The 24,007-nt window shown below is 36.1% G+C and overlaps 1 protein-coding gene across 1 annotated transcript in view; it reads left to right on the forward strand.

The window, feature by feature from the left end:
• Window positions 1–24,007, forward strand: part of ARHGAP32 (Rho GTPase activating protein 32) — a 222,842-nt gene that overhangs the window by 107,777 nt on the left and 91,058 nt on the right. Inside the window, exons 6-9 of the mRNA XM_011965417.1 lie at window positions 9,240–9,377; window positions 11,205–11,297; window positions 12,111–12,233; window positions 13,779–13,856. Coding sequence (XP_011820807.1) covers window positions 9,240–9,377; window positions 11,205–11,297; window positions 12,111–12,233; window positions 13,779–13,856 — 432 coding nt within the window. The remainder of the gene's footprint in view (window positions 1–9,239; window positions 9,378–11,204; window positions 11,298–12,110; window positions 12,234–13,778; window positions 13,857–24,007) is intronic.

The following is a 24,007-nucleotide window of genomic DNA, read 5'->3' on the forward strand; positions in this document are numbered from 1 at the left end:
GTTGCTGTTGCATTTGTAAACTCTTGTGGTGCTGGTGGGAGTGTCTTTTAGCATGCTAGTATATTATAATTAGTGTATAATGAGCAGTGAGGGTGACTAAAGGTCACTTGCATCACGAACTCGGTTTTGGCGGGTTTTGACCGGCATCTTTACTGCATGCTGTTTTATCAGCCAGGTCTTTGTGACTTGTATTTTGTACCGACCTCCTGTCTCATCCTGTGACTTAGAATGCCTAACCTCCTCGGAATGCAGCTCAGTAGGTCTCAGCCTCATTTCACCCAGCGCTTCTTCAAGATGAGTCCTTCTGGTTCAGACTCCTCTGACACTCTGAGAGCAGACATATTTTGAATTCTATTTTTAAAAAACTCGTTATGGTATGTTTTATGCCCCAGAATGTGGTCCCCAAGATACAGTGACTGTTCCATATGAGCCTCAGAAGCATGTGTAATCTGTTGTTGTTAAGGTATTCTATCAATATCAATTATATCCTGTTGATTGATGGTACCGTTAAGTCAACTATTTTCTTACTGATTTTCTGCCGACTGGATCTATTCATTTCTAATGGGGGGGTGTTAAATAATTTCTTATAGAGGGTGTTAAATAATTACAACTATAATTATTTCTCTTTGCAATTTAATCAGTATTTGCCTCACAGTACTTTCATAGTCTGTAAGCACATAAATATTAAAGATTGTTTAATTTCTTCTTGGAGTATTGATCCATTTGACATTACTCAGTGCCCCTATTTATCCCTCATAACTTCCTTTGCTCTGAAGCCTGCTATGACTGAAGTAAATATAGCTGTTTTTGCTTTTTTAATTAAAAAATTAATATGGCATATCTTTATCATTTTATTTTAATCTATCTTATCTTTAAAGTTGATTTCTTTTAGACAGGTGGGTCCTGTTTTTGATCCACTCTGACAATTCGTCTTTTAATTGGTATGTTAGACCATGATGTTTAAAGTGATTATTGATATAGTTGGATTAATATCTGTCTGTCATTGTTTGTATTTATTGCCTTTGTTCTTTGTCCCTATTTTTGTTTTCCATACTTTGTCTCCTTTTTGTGTCTTTTTTTCCAACTTATTGTGGTATATATATAATTATCAAATAAAAATTACATATATTTAAGGGGTAGAATGTGATATTTTGATATGTGTATGCATTGTGCAATGATTACTGCAGCTAAGTTACATATCCATCAGCTCACAGTTGCCTTTTTTTGCGTGTGTGGTGAAAACATTTATGATCTATTCTCTTTTTGTGTTTTTAATTGAGCATTTTATATGTTTCCATTTTTTCTCCGTATCAATTACATTTTAAAAAATTTTTTTAGGCCAGGTGTGGTGACTCATGCCTGTAATCCCAGCACTTTGGGAGGCTGAGGCAGACAGATCATGTGGTCAGGAGATCGAGACCATCCTGGCTAACATGGTGAAACCCTGTCTCTACTAAAAATACAAAAAATTAGCCGGATGTGGTGGCATGTGCTTGTGGTCCCAGCTACTCGGGAGGCTGAGGCAGGAGAATCGCTTGAACCTGGGAGGTGCAGGTTGCAGTGAGCTGAGATCACACCTCTGCACCCCAGCCTGGGTGACAGAGCGAGACTCCGTCTCAAAAAAAAGAAAAAACAAATTTTTTTTTTTTTAGTGGTTGCACTAGAGGTTGTGGTATACATTATAACTAATCCTAGTTCACTTTCAAATAATTACACTGCGTCATGGATTGTGCAGGTGCCTTGTAATAAAAATTATTTGTAATTCCTCTCTATCCTTTGTGTTATTACTGTCATTCATTTTACATATAGAAATCATACATAAACATATATATACACACATGCCCCCATACCCATATATATATGTAAAACACACATAGTCAAGTACATTGTTGTTGCTATTATTTGAACAAACTGCTATCTGTTATATCAATTAAGAATAAGGAACCAAAGTTGTATTTTACCTTCACTTATTCTTCTCCGTTACTTTTCCATTCTTTATATAGCTACAGGTTTCTGATCTATATCATTTTCTTTTTCTTTAAAGAACTTCTTTTACATTTCTTACAGAGCAGGTCTGCTGGCCACAAATTTTCTCAACTTTCGTTTGACAAGCTTTATTTCTCTTTCACTTCTGAGGGATAATTTTGCAGAGTACAGAATTCTAGGTTGCTGGGTAGGGGTTATTTTGTTAACACGTAAAACATTTACTCTACTCTCTTCTGTGGTTTCTGAGAATATGTTATGTAATTCCGATTTTGACGCTCTATAAAGGTGTTCCCCCGCACACTTCCAGCTTCCTGCAAGATATTTTCTGTATCTTGGATTTTCTGAAGTTGTTTTGAGGAGAGTGATGCAATTTATCCTGTTTTATGGAAATGAGAGGCCATGCAAAATATCCATTTTGTATATTTTGAGCTGAGCCTCCAGGACCAGTGGTTTGGTGTCTCAGTCATTATTCTAGAAATACTACTGGTTTTACTCCTTTCTCCATTTCTTCTCCTTCTGGTATTCTCAATATGTATGTATCATGCCTTTTGTAGTTTTCCCACTGTTTCTAGATGTTCTCTTCCTTTTCTTCAGTCTTTTTTCTCTTTGCATTTCAGTTTTGGTTGTTTCTACTGTGATATCCTCAAGCTCCAATTCTTTCCTCAGTTGTGTCTAGTCAACTAAGGAATCCATCAAAGACAGTCATCAGATCTGTTTTTGATCTCTAGCATTTCTTTTTTATTCTTTGTTATAATTTCCAATTCTCTGCTTACATCTGTTCTTGTGTATTGCCTACTTTTTCCTTAAACCTATTAGCAGATTAATCATGGTTCTTTTAAATTATTGGTGTGATAATTCCAACATTCCTGCCATCTTTGACTCTTCTTCTGATGCTTATTCAGTCTCTTTAAACGGTGTTTTTTTCCTTTTAGTTCACATTGTGATTTTTTGTTGAAGGTGGACATAAGGTACTGGGTGAAAGAAGTATATTAAATAGCCTGTTAGTAATGTGATGGTAAGGTGTGTGTGTAGGGGGAAGCATTCTATAATCCTGTGATTAGGTCTCAGTCTTTTTGTGAGCCTGTGCCTCTGAACTGTGAACTTCACACGTGAATCTCAGTCCACAACCCTCCGTCCTGTACCTTTAGGTAGGACAGGATGACTGGAGCGGGCTGGAGTTTGGTATTCCCCTTCTCCCCAGTGGAAAGCTCAAAGAAGCTGGAGCTGGATTTTCTTCTTACTCCAGAAAATGAGGCTGTGGTAAGAGTTTTTCCTGAGGGCAGACTTTGTTAAAAGCATAGTACTTGGGTGTGTTTCGAAAGTTTATTGTCTCCTCTCCCCCTTAAGAGCACAAGGAGATTTTTTTCAGATATTTACTGTGAGGACCTAGTAGAGCTCACAAAAGTGTGTGGCTCCCCAGTGACTGGGTTCTAGAGTTTTTAATGCTCAGACTTGTCATCCCTGAGCCTCTAGCAATGTATCAATTATAGGTTAAGTTTTTCTGCCCTAGCACTTGTTCCCACAGAGGTTTCTGCTTGTGGATTTCCGCTCTGGGTAAGTTGCAATTCTTTATGTTTACCTGTCTGCCTCTAATTTGGAAGGGGGATAGTGATTTATTCTGTGACCCCACTTCTGTGACAGATTTAAGGAAGATCTGTCGATTTTCACTTTGTTCAGCTTTTTACTTGTTAGGATGGAGTGGCGACTTCTGAGCTCGTTACATGGCAGACCAGTAACCAGAAGTCCAATGATTACTTTATAACTAGACAAGACATTGATCACTTCTGAAATGGAACTGTATCAGGAATGTATTTTTGAATGACCTCTCATTTCCATGTGGTACTTGGTAACATAAAACCAAATGAACTAGAAGTTGAGCTGGCAGAACAAATAAAAAACGTATAACAATATATTTTCATACCTCTTTTAAAAATATTTTTTAAATACCTCTATCGGAAGAATACCTGAAGCAAATAAGACCAGCACATTTCTTTTTTTAGTGATTCATATTCTGAAGTTATTTATTTTTTCCACCTTAAATACTTATTACTTACTCCTCCTAACTACAACTTTGTACCTATTGACCAGCATCTCTTCACTTTCCCCATTCTCAGCCCATGGTAACCACCATTCAACTCTGCTTCTGTGAATTTAGTTGATTCAGATTCTACATGTGAGACCATGTGATATTTGTCTTTCTTTGCCAGGCTTATTTTACTGCACATAATTTTCTTTAAGGCTGAATAGTATTCCATTGTGTATGTATACCACATTTGTTTTTATCTACTGATCCATAGATGGACACTTAAGTTGATTCCATAACTTCGCTATTGTAAATAAGGCTGCAGTGAACCAAGGAGAGCAGATATCTTTTTGACATATTGATTTCAAGTTCTCAGGATATATATCTAGATGTGGGATTATTGAGTCATATGGTAATTCTATTTTTAGTTTTTTGAGGAACCTCCATATAGTTTTCCAAAATGGCTGTACCAATTTATATTTCCAACAAAAGTGTATGGGGATTCCTTTGTTTCCTTTTCTCTACAGCTTTGCCAACACTTACCATCTTTTGTCTTTTTGATAATAGCCGTTCTGACAGATGCAAGATGATATCTCATTGTGGTATTAATTTGTACTTCCCTGACTAGTGATATTGAGCATTTTTTCATAATATCTGTTGACCATTTGTATGTTATCTTTTAAGAAATGTCTGTTCAGTGCTTTTGCCCATTGGTTAATTGGGGTTTTTTGTTTGTTTGTTTGTTTCTGTAGAATTCTTTGAAGTTTTAAAATATATTTCAGATATTAACCCCTTATAAGATGTATTTTTTCCCGATCTGTGGAGGTTTTCTTTGCTCTGATAATAATTTTCTTTGCTGTGCAGAAGCTTTTTACTTTGATATAATCCCATTCAAGACTAATTTCTTTTTGAGGTCTTTTAAGCAGAAAATTCAATATTGTGTATTAAACCATTTAATAAATAACATCAGTATACATTCAAGGAATTTTCTTGACTGTAACTCACTGTTACAGCTCTCAAAAGGCTAATAGTTCCATCAAATAATTTGATTAAACATACAGTTATACTGTAGTTTGATGTTATAAGTTGTAGTAGTATACAATATACTCAGTAGAAAGGTTGGCAAAAATATGAATAGTTTTTTTACAAAAGAAGAAATAAAAGTGACTGAGAAATATGAAATTGTGTTTAGCTTCATTAAGTCAATAAAAGGCAAACTAAGAGAAGATACAGTTTTTCACCTACTGGAAAATTTGTAAGTCATTATTTTTGGTATTTGTGAGGATGCATTGAAATAGACCCAGGCAGTAAAAATTGGTACAGCCTGTCAATTTTTAGGAATTTTGTGTGTATTTATTTTAACTTTTCATTTTACAATGATTTTAGACTCACAGAAAAGCTATGAAAGTAGTACAGAAATATCCAATTTACCCTTAACCTAGCTTCTGCTAATGTCACATTTTTAGGAATTAATGCTAAGAAAGTATAAGACATTGCAACATAAATTTAAATACAAATCTGTTATTTATAATCTTGTTATCAATTATTGTACTGTCATCTTAGAACTCCCAAATCGATCAGTTTGGAAATTTAAACACCTTTTTCAGAATCAATCTTTATTAGTGGAGGCATTGTTCTAGTGTTAACAATTTAACCAAACTAATATTTGCCTGCTACACTCCATGCATGATAGATACATGAGCAATATAGCATACAAAAGTTATTTTTATTCCAGACAGCTTTAACAGTGAGAAAAATACCAATAGTGGTAACTGATATTTCATGAATGGTTTCCGGGGAGTCTGTTAAGCACCTTATGTGGATTGTTTCACTTATTCTTCTGACAACCCCGGGTGCTATTAGCCTCCCCATTTTACAGATGAGGAAACTGTGTGGAATAGTTATCTGTGGTCAAGTGACTAGCATGTAGCCTAGGGTAGTATAAATTCAGATCCTGCATTCTCAGTTACTGGCTGCTATTCTCATTCTTTCTTTTTTTCTTCTCTCTTTCCTCTGTTTCACACTTATGTAGCTCTAGAAATCTATTATGTAAGACAAGGGGAAAATGATATTCCAACTAGCAAAGATTACCTTATAATACACCAGAGCACTCTGTATTTCCTAAAGAGTATTGACTGAAAAAGGATTAGAAGCAGAGCCAATTTCTCTTCTATAAGCACCAGGCACCAAAAAATGTAGGACTACATTTCAGTGATCTTGACCACTTCTTCAAAAGGAGTAATAAATGTGAGCCTACCAAATTGCAGGTCATTTCTCTTTTCACCTTTAATACCATGGAATAATTGTACACATGCTTGGAGTTGAAGCTTAATTTTACATCTTCTTGTGAAATGGAGCAGAAAAACAAAACATAAATGAACGATCACCAGGGCATGCTGAATTATTCAACATGATAATGTTAAATTTGAGATTTTATTCTCCAAAGCTAAAGCTGATGGTTCAGCCAATATGGAAAACAGTCTTTGATTTCTAAAGATATATTGACTTGTAGCTGAGTGAAACCTCGATGTGCTGAAAAGTAATTGTTAAGAATGTTCTTTTGTCTTTTGAGTTGTTGAGCATTGGTGACTGCTTGCTTGTTCTTCTAAATATCCTGAGAATTTGTTTGGAAACCTTGTTTTCTACTTTTGGTAGATTCAGCCCAGAATAAGTTCTCCAAATTAATAAAGAGTAGTAATAGCTAGCATGTATTGAGCTATTTCTATCTGCCTACTACTAAGTACTTTACATTGATTTATTTGATTTAATTCTTAAATAACCAGGATTCACAATTGGGACATTGTGGTCCTAGAGCCCACCTATTAGCTATGTATTTATTTCAGGAGTTGGTAAATCTAAATACATTAAGCATCTATACAGGTAATGTTAGTTAAGGAAAATGGCTGGGTGTGGTAATGACATTGGCAAACTTGTGCTTGCTGTGCTATACCTAAACGTTTTCAAATACAGTTTTAAAAACACTGTAGGCCAAACCCAAATCAGAAGATATAATGGATAAATTTGAAATACTATGGGTGATGGCTGTAAGGCCTTCTTGTTCAGATGAAAATTTAAATTATTTTATTGGATACTTATTTTCATACTTGTTCTTTCACGTATCTATGTGAAAATTTCAGCAAACTACCTAATCTGTGATTATATTCATAAAGAAGGAAATAAAGTTTTATGTTCCTTCTTTTTGATGAGGTACTGTAAATTGAGGGGACAGTCTCAGACTTGGATCCAGTGTTTTACAATACATGTCAATTATAAAGATTATTTTTCCAATATATTAATAAACAAAAATCTTCTAGAAGTCAACACACAAAAGTCATTGTAATAGAGAAAATGAACAGGATTTTGGTAGTAAGAGGCAATTCATACAAAAAGAAATATTAGTAGCAAATGAAAAGATGCTATGCTTCACTCAAAATCAAGGGATTGTAAATTAAAAGAAGATACCATTTCATCTCTGTCTTATTAGCATACTGTAAATTCTGATGATGCCAGGAATTGCAAGGATTTGGGGGCAGTGGGAACTCATATACTACTGTTGGGTGAATAAATTGGTGTTACCACTTTGGAAACCAGTTTGGCAAATTTGAAATAAAATGTTGCTTGTACATCATAACTTGGCGGTTCCCAGGAATGCTTTGGGTAGAAGGTAGTGATAGAACTGAGAAAATAAAGGAGTTTGCTTGAGCAAAGCATCAGAGAAACAGCTAACATGACAGGAAGAACAAACAGCACTTACAGAATCATGAAGGCAAGGAAATGAACATTCAGCTCATGAATCGAATACGTGCAAATCATTCAATATAACTGGAAGCCAAGAAAGGGCATGAAGGAGTAGCCAGTGAGATCAGTCTGGAAATAGACAGGGCCCAGATGATAAAAGCTGTGGTATGTGGGGATAGCTTGCGTTTAATCTTGTAGACCAGTGGCCCTCAATTCAGGCTGATCATCAGAACTAACTGGATCCCTTTCCAGACTTAGTGAATTAGCATCTCTTAGAATATGGATCTGGACACTGTTCTTCAAAAGTCTCAGTCACATTGCTTCTCTGCCTTTCAGCCAAGGTCAAGTGTAGAAGTCTCAGCCACATCTATTATTTCATTCTTAGAATGCTCTGAAAGAGGGAGCTGGTAATGGCTTTTTGTCTATGTCCATGGAGGATTACAGCCCAAAGTGGGATTATGCAAGTTTATCATGTTAGTTTTTGATATACTTGTGATTAGAAATCAGCACCCTCTCATGAGGTGATACCCTCTGTTTCCACTCCAGTTGTCTGGGGCAGATGGAGGAACTGGTTACTCTGAAGGCTTTTTCTTTCAGACCCTCCAGATTTTTATGAGCCGAAAGACTCTGCGTAAAATTAGATTAAATTGCAAAACTACATGCTATACAGTTGGGATGTGCTCATCATTACTCACCACAGGAGCTTTTGAAGGACTTGCTGTTGCAGTGTGAGCTGATAAACTCTGTATTTTGTAGTTGGGTGTGCAGGGGAGGAGTTCAAAGGCAAAGCATATTAGTAATATTTCAGGTAAGAAATGATGATGGTCCTTACTGAAGCTTGGGCTATGGGACTGAACAAGAAGTGATAGATTCAAGAGTAGATTAGAAGATGGTATCTAATAAGTATCCTTTCAGAATGTGATTTAAAAAAATGAGCTTGTGAGATTGGGCAAAGAAGGGAAGAAGCCCTGAGAGGCAGGGAGAGCTGAGGTTTCTAGATGCTATGTGAATATCAAATGTTTATAGAGGAAGACTTCATTAGTTTTGATTTTTGAGTATATTTCCGATCTCAGTCACAGAAAATGTTGGTAGTAACAAATCAAAAACCTGATTTTATTTTTCTTTAATTTTGGTTAATATTCTCCTACCCAAAGTTATTTTATGTTTTTATTTTTCTTTTTGGTAGATGTAAGATCACATGTTATCTTAACCAGTTAGCAGTTATTGTTCTGAAAGTGAGGCAGTGGATTTTGACCAGCAGTAGGAACAGGGTTGGTGGAGAGTTCTGTCTTATTTTCCATTATTGGCCTTTTAATGTAATATAACTCATTAGAGTGTTTCGCAGTTTTAGCTATTAACTATCAAGTTAATAGAAACTTCTCATTAGAAAATATAAAATCTCATGAATAAAATAACATTATAGAATAAGGCCTGATTCTTAAGTATTTCCCAATAGAGATGAATTATATGAGTTTCTTTTTTCTACCAATAGGGAAAAAGTTGGATCGTTAAAAGAAGTTATGAAGATTTTCGGGTACTTGATAAACATCTTCATCTATGTATTTATGACCGAAGGTTTTCCCAGCTCTCAGAGCTTCCCCGTTCTGACACCCTGAAGGACAGTCCAGAGGTAAGCATTTAGTACTTCAGTACATTTAGTACAGAGGTAATCACTGTATATGAGTTTGCAGAAATTTTTGTCTGTATACTAAACAAAAGCTTATATTGAACACTCAGGATGACTCCTGGGACTACTTGCCTGTTTCATAACTGAAAAGTTAGTAATGTTAAATATAATGTTTAGAATTATGTTAAATAATAATGTTTAGAATAAGAGTAGGTTCAGTGCATAATTTTATAAGGGAAAACAACTCATAATATATAAACAAGCAATATATATGAGCAAATCATTCTCCAGAGAGCACATAAAAATGGAAGCAAAAATATGGAAAAACGTTGCCTTTCATGATCAAAGAAATACATATTAAAACAGTGTTGTTTGAGTAGTTTATGATAGCATGCTGGGTGTATGCATCTACCTTCACCCCTGCAAAAAATGTCTAGTAAAAACATAAAAGATTTCTAAACAGAGGTTCTTTATAGCATCATTACACCAAAAGTACCATCAGGGAATCAAAAATTGTGAGGAATCTTTAAAAGCAGATGGGATAAGGTTTATGGGGAAGAGTAAATATAGCCTAAACATGTAAGTGCAGCATGACTGCAAAGCATAAGGAGACTAGAAAGTTTACACATAGAAACTGAAGAAATAAAATAACCGAGAGGTACAAACAAGGCTTTTTGAAGGATGATTACTATCCTCTGAGAGAAAATGAAGCTATCACATCCATGAAATGGATTTAAATAAATAAAATCAGAGATGTTGTAAACGAATATAGGATCATTTACATTAATTTTATTAAGAGCAAACCTGAATGACTGAACTCCATGCAGAATGTACCCAGCTGAAGAGAAAATCAGGGAGTTGGGTGATCAAACCAAGTCATTTATAATAAGAATACAACCCCTGGAAGGGACAGAAAGTTAACAAGTTGTGAGAGAACAGTTGGGAGTCATGGAGAATAGGTCCAGAGAGGTTTCTGCTGATGGGAGTTATAGGAGGGGAGAGTGGATGCAAGGAAATAATGAAAAATTGGTATAAACCACTCCCCCCACCAGATCTAAATAAAGCAAAGCAATGTTCTGAGATTCAGTGGGTTCATTAAGTGTTAAAATATAACGGACACTGCAGCAGGGTCTCAGGAGTGTCTTAAAACACGGATCTCTTTGTACCATAGAAAGTCTAAAAGTCCCTTTATCTGCATTTCTCATTTCTGCTTCATTTCATTTTTTTCCTATTGCATTTTTTTCTCTCAGATTATCCTAAAACATGGCCACCACCAAGAGGTCCCAGGTTTTTATCCCCTTTTAAGGGAGCAGCCAGACTGAGCTAGAATCTGTGTCCTAATTCCTGGATTAACTCTTGATTGGTCCAGCTAATATTGGGGCATATTCCTGGACCAGTCAGCTGAACCATGGTGTAGGATCACGTATGAACATGGCTGCTCCGGCCACAGCCACGTGCATGGAAGATGACAGTGGGTCTTGGGGAAAAGGGTTTCCGAGTAGTAGGGGAAATCTAGGCAGAAAAGCCAAATGTGGATCTGCTATAGTTATCTTTTTGCATATTCAGTACAGAAATAGAAAGTGATGAAACTAGAAACCATGGAGTAGTACGATCGCTGATAAGGGGCTAGAAGTTGAAGCTCTGCATGAGACAGGGCTGAGTTGCTATTAAGTGCCCATAGTGCTACTGGTAACTTTCTGTGAAGAATCCTCTGTAACTATTAAAATGCCTAAAGAGCTATAGATTTTTTTCTTCTAGAAACCATCAGTTTTCTCTGCCAGAGAGCATGGTATCTTTCCTCAGAGTTACACTGAATCTTTTTCTTTTCAGTCGGTCACTCAGATGCTTATGGCTTACCTGTCACGCCTTTCAGCTATCGCTGGCAACAAGATCAACTGTGGGCCCGCCCTTACCTGGATGGAGGTATTTCCTAATTCACTTTTCGTGAAAAATGTATATCTAAATTATCTACTTAAGAAATTTGATATTAACATAATTTTGATATCTATTGAGCTTCAGGAATCAAAGATATGGAGTGTATTCTCATCGTCTGGGAGGATAGATATGTGATATAGGAAATACTTTTTCATCTCAAATCTTTCTTTGATAATCTTGGAAACTAATCTTAATATATTTTATGAATATCAATGATACCTGTTGTTTTGGTGTTTAATATACTAATGTATATATTCAGTACTTTTTTTTAGTTGACTTAGTAATTGAAAATGTTTTTCAGTTATTTATGAGCAAGGGACAACTTCCTAAAGGGTCCTCTTTAAGAGTAACTGTTGAGTGAAACGTTATTCAGTAAATAGATTACATATTTATTCTTAACTTGCATATGTAGAGTTATATTGTTTTCTCCTCCCACTGGAAAATGGGAATGCAAGATGAAAAGTGGAAAGAATATGGAACTATGGGCCAACCTGCATTGAGATCTTGGAAAAACTATTGAATCTCTTATAAATTACATAGCCTCTTTCATCTTTAGCATCCTCACCTTTAAATGATGATAAGCATTTTTTAGAGTTGTGAGGATTAAATTAAACCATATATGTTATAGGCACAGCACAATGACTAGCATATTTTAACTACCCAGTAAATGGTAGGATTTTTTTTTTTAAGACTCTTTGGGTTATTGTATCTCTAAATTAAAATGAATTTCTCCTCTAGATAGTCAAAGAAGCATTTTCAGGTCCAGTGTCTTTATCTCAGAGTACATTTTCTTTGTGATAGATTGATAATAAGGGAAATCACCTTTTGGTTCATGAGGAGTCATCCATCAACACTCCTGCTGTTGGTGCTGCCCATGTTATCAAGAGGTACACCGCTCGAGCACCTGACGAACTGACCTTAGAGGTAAATAACTGAAGAGGTTATTTGTTATTTGGTTCCTGCTACCTTTCTGGCCTCATCTTTGACTGTTCTTAACCATTTCCTTAATTTAAAAAAAAATGAAAAGCACCAGGTTTTTCCATAGTCCTTTATCTTTCAGCCAGTAATATCTTCTATTTTTGTTTAAATGACAGTACTCATCCTTGAAAACTGAGGTTAAATGTCTCCTCTTTTGTCTGGGAAGTCATTCCTGATCTCCCTCCCCTCACTCCATGCAAATACATACCTCCCAAAAACCTGAATTGAATGTCATTCTGAACTGTGCTCATGGCTTATTGCTGACACATCACTTACTACATTTAATCATGATTGTTCTCTTTGTCTCAGTGAGCTTTTTGAAAGCAAAGTCTGTCTTTTTGTGTTTTTGTACCGAAAAACAATACCCAGTGTTACTTTTTTTTCCTATATTGTTGAAAGATTGAGTTAAAGAACAGATAAAAGGTGAAATGAATACATCTTGCTGTCAGATATAAAAGGAGGGGAATTAAATTTTTTCCTCTAAAAATATATATTGGCTAATGAGGAGAAAAATGCTGACAGTTAATTAAATTTAAGAAATAATAATATAACTTTTTACTGCATAGAATCTGAACTGTTTTCAAAGTTTTAAGTTCTGTACAGAAAGAAATGTAGGTCTTGGAATGATGATATCAGCATATATGGCTTTACGAAATGACTTATACATGATTTGAAAGATCAGTTGTGAATATACAAAAGAAAAATTTCTAAAGCTCTATAGTATATGTTAGTAACATTGCTCTGAAGTTCTTAACTATGTTTTATCATAGATATCAGCATTTCTTTTGATTGAAGAATATAACTTCTGTTGAATATATTGTTAAAAACTATTGTAATTTTTATATTTATGATTTTATATGAGTTTATATAAACTCGCTAGTTTTTCTTTTACAGTGAAGAAAGTTAGCTCTTTAGTGGATATAATTATATTTTACTATCTATTGAAAGAAGTGTAGTTGTCATCAAATTTTGTACTTACTAAGCATAACCCATCTTAGGCCCTTTTCTATATGATTAAATAAGATATGTCAAGAGCTCAGTACAGTGCCTGGCACAGGGTAAGCACCCACTAAATGTAATATTAAGGGAATCTGTTATTGTTTCTAAGCATGAATATTTAAAATTATCTTTTATAAGTGAATCTGATCACTCTCAGTGACAGCAGTAACAATATTTTAACAGAAGTGATGATAATGGTGTGATGCCTAACATTTAAAAATCTTATGCTATTAATCTGGCTTTCTGAAGTTACTGCACATGTGTTAGTTGAATCACAGTCTTTGTGTTGCTTAACTTTTTGTAGACCTCTTTCTCACAAATCATAATATAATTAAATTGTTTTTAAAAGGAAGTAGTACTTTTTTTGGAAATTACTGGCCAGAGCATGAATAGTAATTTACCTTTTCATACAGTTCAGATTTAAATTCTAGGTATAACAATTGGTTTAAATTTTAACTAAAACCATTTTGCTTAAAATTTTGATTCTCCTAGGTGGGAGACATTGTTTCCGTTATTGACATGCCTCCGAAAGTGTTAAGCACATGGTGGAGAGGCAAGCATGGATTCCAGGTAGGCAACAACAAATTAGGTGTGGGAAAATTCAAAGAAAAGTTTTCTTTATGTTTCAGTAATACTTTTGTTTACATGTACTGGTAATGGACTTTGTCATCAGAAATTTTATCTGCAACGATAGAAACTGCAGATGGAATGATAATAGATTTAGATTTCCTTTTCTAATTACTATTTTGGTTGTTTCTTATCTCCTTCATCTTTAAATGGTGGTGTAGCCAAAATATGAATAGAGTCTCAGACCTGATGGCCACTTTTCGGTTACAAGGCCTGGGGAGTGACCTTGCTTTTAATACAGGTTTTTAATCATGATTCATGTATATTTCCTTTCTGGAATTAAGTCAGTTTCATTAATATTTTTCTATAAAAAGGCATTGTAACTGTTTTGTAAACTTACTTTTAATTACAGAACAACAACAGAATCTAAAGCAATCTCATTTCTTTTTCTATATTCAGTAGTCCCTTATCTGTGGTTTCCCTTTCCATGGTTTCAGTTACCTGAGGTTAACCAAGGTTCGAAAACATTAAATGGTAATTCCAAAAATAAATCATCGGTTTTAAACTGCATGCTGTTGTGAGTAGTGTGATAAAATCTCTCCCTGTCCCACCCAGGACGTGAATCATCCCTTTGTCCAGCATATCCACACTGTAGGTGCTACCTGCCCCATTAGTCATTCCGTAGCCCTCTCAGTTATCAGGTTGACTGTTGAGGTATTGAGGTGCTGTGTTCAAGTTACCCTTATTTGACTTAATTGTTTTACTCAATTATTGGTTACTGTAATGAACTCTTACTATGCCTAATTTATAAATTAAACTTTATCACACATATGCATGTATAGGAAAAAGTATCCTAGGGTTTGGTACCATCTGTGATTTCAGGCATTCACTGAGTGGTCTTGGAACGTATTTCCTGCAGATAAGGAGGGACTACTTTGTGGCTAAACAGTTTGGGACCTGATAATGGCATCTGTTAGACTGACTTAGCAACTAATTTTTACGAGGAGTCTCTGAAAATGCCTTAAAGTTGTATCCTTAATATATAGCCTGTGGCTTTTTGTGGTCTACTTACACAAGTGTTACTAAATACTACATAATAAAATGCTCATGCGATGTTGTTAGAAATTTGATAAGCATTGTATAAATACTTTGAGTTCTAACTACATATTAAATAAAAATGAATTATTAGCTTTACAATAAAATATATTGTATTAAAACATAGTAATACAATTTAAAACATTATAAAATGGTAGATAAGAGTGTGGGCTCTGGCTCCAGATTGTCTGGGTTTTAATCCTGTGTTATCTCAGGCAAATTATTTAATTCTCTGTGTCTCAGTTTCCTCATTTGTAAAATGGGGATTATGGGACTATTGTTTGCCTCACATGGTTATCTTGAAGATTAAATATGTGAGAATAAAAATAGAACGTACTTAGACCAGATCTGATGGATTTTTTTTTTTTATCAATAAGTGTTGATTTTTAAATTTAAAGAATTCTGGTTTTTATTTTATAAGTTTAATTTTATCTATCGCTTTCCCTAGTATGAAAGCATCTATAGTAATTTAATTTGGTTGTTAAGACCAGAAAAACCCTATCACATTACCCTACAACTCTTCTTGTTTGTGCTTTTGGGATCCTCTTCCATCTGTGCTCTGATTTCTTAACAGTTATGAATAATAAGTGCTTTTGATTAAATATAAAACTAAATAGAAGACTCCAGTTATCTTTTTCCTATTAAGGGGTCAGTTCTTCATGTTAGTGGAAATGAACAATAGACTTAAGGGTCTCAAAGATGATCAAAAGATTAATTTGGCTTTAAAATAATAGTTATGTTGTGGTCTTGATGTTACTAATAACTTTCTTATATCTATATCTATCTATCTCTCTCACCTTAGGGAAGTCATTTGCTTTGTTTGGACTTCAGTTTCTTCTTAAAATCAGAGGGTTTCATTTACAATCTCTCTATTCCTTCTCAACATTTAAATTCTATGATTGTCTTCCCTTTGTTTGTGTAACAAGCATTTATTGAGTACTGGTTCTCTGCTACGTGTATAGCTTTATACTCCAAAGTGTTGTTGAGAGTCACACAGTTAGTTTATTGCCTAAACAAACTAATTCTTTTTCAAAGTGAGTATAAATTAACTAGTCTAAAACTAGTTAAAAATTAGTTTATTGCCAAAACAAATTATTGAAAACAAAAATGAAATTTCTAACTTCAAAGACTGATTTGTAACTGATAATGAAAAATCTTTCCTATAGGAATGCTATTTTTCATCTTGATTGGTCTTAGAAAGGCAATCGTATCTCCATGGATCATGTTGGAGTGTACCTGTGAGAAGAGGCATTAATGTGGGGGGTGCCCGTGTAGCCAGGAGCAAGTCTTTAAATGTTACTGCCAAACTTTTTTAAAAAAGAAATTCAGGCTGGGGGCAGTGGCTCACACTTGTAATCCCAGCACTTTGGGAGGCCAAGGTGGGTAGATCACGAGGTCAGGAGTTCAAGACAAGCCTGGCCAACATGATGAAACCCTGTCTCTACTAAAAATACAGAAATTAGCTGGGCTTGGTGGTGCATGTCTGTAATCCCAGCTACTCGGGAGGCTGAGGCAGGAGAATCTCTTAGAACCTGGGAGGTGGAGATTACAGTGGGCCAAGATTGCGCCACTACACTCCAGCCTGGGTGACAGAGCAAGACTCCGTCTCAAAAAAAAAGGAAATCAGTATTTTAAGGCAGGAATCCACAGTTCAGCGTTCCTTGCTGTTTCTGCACAATTAGTCCGTTTCTAAGAGCACTCATGGTTAATTGCAGGGACAGGTGTGAAAGGGGAGACATGCTGAGCCTCTGTTACCTGCAAAGTATAGCTCAGTACTTTACATGCAGTGTTTTCTTTAATTTCACAAAGCTTCTAGGTAGTTACTCTCCTCCCGTTTTATGGGGAGAAAACAGTGTTCGAGATGTTTAATAAGTAGTCAGGATGCTAAGTCAGTAAGTGAAGGGAGTAAGGACTCAGATATAAGTCTGCTCCATCTCATTGCCTGCAGAGCACTAAGCATGATTTCTGCATTCACTCTCAGATTATTAACGTTCTTCCCATCAGTTTTCTACCGTATAAAAAGGAACATCTTTCCTGCTCAACCAGCGAGCAGTATAGTGTAAAGATTAGCCAACTACGGACTGCAAAGCATGTATGATTACTGGTGGAAACATTGCTGTTACTGCGTGTTATGTTTTTATGTGATAATTAATCAATTGTATGCTGGGGAAAAGCTCTTCAGACTGTTCACGACGTCCCCTACCTTTGTTAGGTATTTTTAAATTGTAAGCGTGTGCCCCTCCTGGGAGATACTGTGTTGAGAGAGGAAGACAATCATGGTAACTGTAAATCAGACGTATTTCCACATCCTGATTTTCAAGTTTAACTGAAATAATAGCTTAGTTCGGTGGTTTTTATACTTTTTATTTTAATCCAGTGGAATTATTAATCAAATAGAATCGTGCGCAGAACCTCAATGTGAGAAAAGGTAACCATGGAGCTACCCTGACTGGTTCAAGTCAGAAACGCTGGGCCTTATCCCCATGCAGCCTGCCTGACTGGCCTCCTTCAGGCCTTCTGCAGCAGCCCGAGGGGCCTCAGTAGGGGTGAAAACCATGAGTTTAGCTTACTAGCGGACCTCACTCTGTGTAGTAGATATATCAAAAGCTATTTAAAAATTTTAATTTTAAAAAGCCAGCCAACAGTCTAAAGTTTATTAGAGAAACATGTTCTTTATAAGGAGATTTTTTTGTGATGCCTTTTAGAAGGATAGTATCTGGAGTTTTTAAATTTCTCTAATGTAAATTTTGTCTGAATTCTTGGTACTTTCATATATTCTGATGAGGATGGGGGATATAATTTCAGAAGGCAAATAATCATATATATGTGATTGTATATGATATATATATATAGTGTTGTGTGTGTGTGTGTGAATTTTTTTTCTGTTATTGGGCATAACAGGTGACCCACTGATACTTTTGTCAGTGGGAGCTGTTTCTAGGGTTTGTTCATTCCTTAGTTGGTCTGTTAGGTACTGTGTTCATTTGCTAGGACTACCATAATAAAATACCACAGACTGGGTGACTTAAATATTAATAGCAAATATATTTTCCTACAGTTCTGGAGCTAGAAGTTAAGGTACCAGAAGGTTTATTTTTTTTCAAAAGGCTTCTCTCCTTGGCTCGCAGATGGTCACTTTCTTGGTGTGTCCTCACATGGCCTTTCCTCTCTGTGTTTGTCTGTATCCTAATCTCCTCTTCTTGTAAGGACATCAGTCAGATTAGATTAGGGGCCACCTCATTTAACCTAATTACCTCTTTAAAAGTTCCCATCTCTAAATATGCAGTTGATCCTTGAACAACATGTGTTTGACCTTTGTGGGTCCACTTATACACACATTTTTTTTTAACCAAACACTATTGAAAATGCAGTATTTGTGGGATGCAAAACTCTCATATTCGGAGGGCAGGCTTTTGGAATATGACGTGGGATTTGAGTTTGTGTGGATTTGGCTATATGAGGGGGTTCTGGAACCAGTCTCCCCCAGGTATGCTGAGGGATGACTGTAGTCACATCCTGAGTTCCTGTGGGTTAGGAATTCAACATTATGAATTTTGGGGGAGAAGGGCACAATTTTTAGCGCATAATATATGTCAACTAGTCCTGAATGGAGAAGTCGGTTGGGCCACCTTTAGGGCTGGCCTGAAGGCACCTCAGGGACTCTGTTACATAGACTTGGTGGAGAACAGGTCCCTACCTGAGCCAGGCTGGTTCCAGGCTCAGGGCAGGCAGGACATGGAGGACTAGCAGACCTCAATACTCTCCTTGGGGTCTCTCTGATGAGTAGGGAGTTCAGGGCTCACCAGAACTCCCTGGAAGGTGCAGGAGGGCTTCCTGGAGGAGGTTACACTGGAGCACAGTGTTGCACGTGTCTTCTTCCGAGAGGATGTCTGCATGACCCCCTGATGCTTCTGTCAGCAGGAGCAGGTGCACAGGCCAGGCGGGGAACAGCATGCACCTCGGTCAGCCAGCTCGCCTGGCTCTGGTTACACGCGAACCTTGTAAACTGGGCTCTGGCTGCAGAACACAGAGGAGGCAGTGTCTTCCCTAGCAGTGTAAAGGAGACAAGGGCCTCGTCTTGGTGTTGGCTGTCACCAGTGGTGTTCGTAGGGATTGAGATGATTTAGTGCAGGACTCTCTCAGGAGAGAAAAGGAAGAGGAGCAAGGATGCGGACTACTGCTTCCTACGATGGAGGCCGAGTGAGCTGAGGTATCACCTGCTTGAGCGCTGCTGCAAAGCTTTCTGAAGCTCTTGGTTGATACCCAGGCCCGGTGTGTCTGCACTTGCAGCTCTGCTCAGCTCAATGTGTTCATGGCATGTTATCTGGACTCCACTTTTCTTTTGTCAAGGTCACGTTGTGTATGTGTGTTCTCCTTTCTGGCCGGCTGTCAGGGCATGACAAGGCACAAGTCTCTGTGCAGAGATCCTTCCTTAATATTGCTGTAAACTGGTGCTATATAGTTGCTGTACTGTGATTTTAATATTATTTAAAAAATAGAGCTGGGTGTGGTTCCTCATACCTGTAATCCTAGCACTTTGGGAGGCCAAAGTGGGAAGATCGCTTGAGCCCAGGAATTTGAGACCAGCCTGGCCAACATGGTGAAACCTCATCTCTACTAAACTTATGAAACTTACCTGGGCACAGTGATGCATGTCTGTAGTCTAAGCTGCTTGGGAGGCTGAGGCAGGAGGACCCCACCTGAGCCTGGCAGGTGGAGGTTGCAGTGAGCCAAGAGCTAGACCTTGTCAAAAATAAAAATAATAATCAATAGACTTGATTTTTGTATAGTTACAGATTTGCAGAATAATTGAGCAGATAGTTCAGAGTTTCATGTAATACCCCTGCCCTCTTCCCTCCCCATACCTTCCCCTGTTATTCACATTTGCTTTACGGTACATTGAATAGAATCAGCAAAATGCTGATCTTTACCAACCATCAGCTGATTAGCTGAGTTTACCTACAGCACTGACTTAAGCAGTGTTTCTAGAAGAGTGGTCTTAAGGAGCACCAGGGCCAGAATCACACAGATAAAAATACAGTCTCAAATCATACCTTGCAACTGTTGAAACAGTTCTGGGGCTTGCTTTTTGTTACAATTAACGACCCAATATTGAAAACTATTATTAACTAAAGTCCGTTGTTTATATTAGACTTCACTTCTTGGTGTGCCTTCTCTGGGTTTTGACAAATACATAATAGCATGTGTCTACCATTATAGTTTCACGCTGAATAGTTTTTTTGGCCTAAAAATCTCCTGTGCTTCTCTTATTTATCCTTTCCTGCTGAACCCTTCACAGCCTGTGATCTTTCACTGTCATGTCTTTTCCAAAATATCTCTATTGTTAGAATCAAATAGTATGTAGCCTTTTCAGACTGGCTTCTTTTACTTAGTAATACGCATCTAAGGTTCCTCTGTGTCTTTCTCTGGCTTGATAGCTTCTTTTTTAATCACTATCTAATATTCAGTGTCATGGATGTGCCACAGTTTGTTTATATATTCAAGTATTGAAGGACCTCTTGGTTGCTTTCATGTTTTTAGCAGTTATGAATGAAACTGCTGAACATCTGTGTGCAGGTTTTTGTGTGGAACGTAAGTTTTCAAGTCTTTCGAGTAAATACCAAGGAATATCATTGCTGGATCATATGGTAAGAGTATGTTGAATTTGATGAGAAGCCGCAACACTGTCTGCCAAAGTGCCTGTATCATTTTGCATTCTCACCAGCAGTGAATGAGAGTTTCTGCTGTTCCGCGTCCTCACCAGCATTTAATAATTACCAGTTTAAAAAAATAGCCATTCTAATAGGTCCAACAAATAAAGTTAGTTTGAGGAATAGTGTTTACCAAATGTATTGAAGGGTGCTCTTCTGCTCTCTTCATTTTGTTACCAGTATTTCTTTTTATTCTCCCTTTGCCACTGACTCTTAAACTTGAATGTTTAAAGGAGGCTATGTTTAAACATCAAATCCCAGGACCTAAGCCCCTAAATGTTGTTTCAGTAGTTGTGGGGTAGGATACAGGACTATTTTTTTCCATGTGTGCTGCAGGTAAATTCTGCCAGTCACCTGCATTTTGCCAAGTTCTATTCCAAGTATTATACTAGCTCAGACCATAATTTAGCCGTGGGAACAGAAGGATAAGTTCATCCATGTGTTTAAATTATACTGTGACTCTCTTTCTTTTCTTAAACTTCTGGGAGTAGGAAGTGTGAAATTATATTAACTACAGTAATTTGAAATTCTGATCTCTGTGTTTTTTATTTGTCACCTAAGGAGTATATTGAATCTCTCGTCTTTGTTTTCTGAGGTGTTTCATCATATACTTCAGAAAGTAAAAGTAAAAACTCTTCCCGTTTTTCTTTGTTTTTAAACTAACTGGCATTATTATTAGATTTGTGTTCTTGTCTGTAAATGATTGTTAGAAATGTGAGGTGATGCCTCAGAGAGCCCTTTTTTCTGGGTAAAGGCATTACACAAATACAACATGTTATCATATTTTAGGATTGTTTGTTTTGTGCAGTGTCTCTCAGAGTTTTATCTAGGAGCCACTGGTATCTGAATGACCTGAGAAATGTGATAAAAATGGATATCGATCATCAGAATCTTAGGGGATGGGGTCAGGAGTCTGAATTTTAACAAGTTTTTCAGATGATTATTATGCACAAAACATGAGAACTGCTGATCTTGGCTCCCATTGTTTATCTTGTGTGCGGATAAAGGGAGCAATCAAACACAGTTTAGAAACTGTGTTTTGTTTCTCCCTCCCCTCAGAAAATCTTCTGTAAAGCACATCTGGGACACAGTTAATCTAATGGCCAGAATCTCATTTAGAGAGCAACGGAATTTTATATACCTACCCCATGTTCTCTTCGTTTTCCATTAGATGATCAAGGATCACCTATTTTGTTTTTCATAGTTATCCCCAAATATTGTGAGTTTTTGTGCACAAATATCAGAGAAGCAATTCTTGGACAACACAGTTTTTTTACCTCAAGAGTATAATGTGGCTCCAAGTAACTTAGTTTTAGAGAAATCATCTTTATTTCACAGGGCAGATATTCAGAAACCTTGTCTTGTATAGTAGTTTAATGGATTTGCTTATATCTCTGCTTGTTTATGTAAAAACCATCATATTCATGTAATACCCTAGAATCCAAAGCTGCATCTTTTCATTACTCAAAATCAAATAGAGCAAAATGTTTACTCTCCAGTTAAGTAATGGGAAATCATATTATACTGTAAATTTTCATCTGTAATGTGACATAATTTCAGGAGAAGGGGAATTATGTGATAATGCAAATGAAAGAAATTGCTAACATTTATTTAGTACTTAGGTGTGCTTTTCGAAGTACTTACCACTAACCTTTAATTCCACAACTTTGTGAAGGTACTATAATGATCTCATTTTAGATGAAGAAACTAAAGCACAAAGGGTTAAACAACTAGCCCTTTGTCATTACACTGTATATTGCAGAGTTTCTATTGAAGCCTATACATTTTAGGCAAAGAACAGATCATGGTAATAATTTAATGAATAATAGTGGCTCCGCTTGTTTACTTGTATGAATCATAGATTTTTGTACAGTGGAAGATGATAGTGGACCATCTGGTTCCAAACTGTCATTTTAAAATGGTAGAAATCTGGAGACAAAGAAATTTAGATAAATTTTTCTGTTTCACAAAGACAGTACGTACATGGTATAGCCAGGACCAGAATACAAGCATGATGACTTTTAATTTTGCATTTCTTTTCCTTTTGGAACGTAGAAATATATACATTTTCTTAATTTATGTTTTATTTGTTGCTACTTTTTCTTTTTAGTGCCATTAGATACTATTGATGTTGGAGATAAATTTCCTGCTTGATAGCTTTTTGTTAATTTATAGCATCAGAATATGTCTTACCAACTGATGCTTAAATACTCAATTTTATAGAAATTCTTGACAAAATGGCTATGGCAGTAGTTCTTAATCTTATTAAACCCTACACCCTCTCTTTATGACAAGTATTTTCTAAAATCATTTCTTGTCATTCTAAAATGGAATGTACAAATTATATAACTACCTCCATTAATGTACACTTTCAAAAAAGCCAGCATAAATTTTCAGATATAAAGGAGAAATAAAAGGAAAGCCATTTATGTATTTAAAATACACAGTATGTTTTTAAATATAAATACTTGGTACAACTATGAGAAGACCTCGTTATCCTAAATGTAGTCCACAGACTCGCAGCATTCACTTCAGTCAGAAAATATGTAAAACCCATGTATAATAGTACTAAAAACAGGAAGTACTTAGGACTGTATCTGAAGAAAAGGATGTGAAAGAGCTATATACTGAAAACTACAGAACATTGCTCAGAGACATTAAAGAAGATCCAGATCAGTGGAGAGAGATACTGCATTTATGGGTTGGAAGACTATGTATTTTTCAAGATGACATTTCTTCCCAAATTGATCTAAATCAAAATCCCAGGCAGGCACTTGTGTAGAAATATACAAGCAAATTAAACAATTCAAATGGAAATGCAAAGGACCTAGAATATAATAGCCAAAACAAATTTGAAAAAGAACAGAGTTGGAGAACTAACACTAACTGAAGATTTACTACAAAGCTACAGTTTCAAGAGAGTGTGGTATTGGTGGAAAGATAGATAAGTAGATCAGTGGGAAAGAATAAACAGTCCTGAAATACATACATACAGTTGTACCCATGGACAACTGACTTTCAGTGAAGTTCAAAAGGCAATTCAGTGAAGAGATATAGTCTGGTTTACAAATGACAGTGGAACACTTGGATATCCATATGTCTCCAACATAAACTTTATTTCTTTTACCATCTACAAGAATTAACTCAAAATGGATAATATACCCAGATGTTTATGAAGTATAAACTATACAACTTCAAGAAGAAAACGTAGGAGAAAAACTCTTGTGGCTTTGGATTAGGCGAAGATGTCTCTCTCTCTCTCTCTCTTTTTTTTTTTTTTTTTTTTGAGAGAGAATCTTGCTCTGTGACCAGGCTGGAATGCAATGGCCCAATCTCAGCTCACTGCAA

The sequence above is a fragment of the Mandrillus leucophaeus genome, unplaced genomic scaffold (assembly GCF_000951045.1).
Source record: "Mandrillus leucophaeus isolate KB7577 unplaced genomic scaffold, Mleu.le_1.0 Scaffold724, whole genome shotgun sequence".
Lineage (NCBI taxonomy): Eukaryota > Metazoa > Chordata > Mammalia > Primates > Cercopithecidae > Mandrillus > Mandrillus leucophaeus.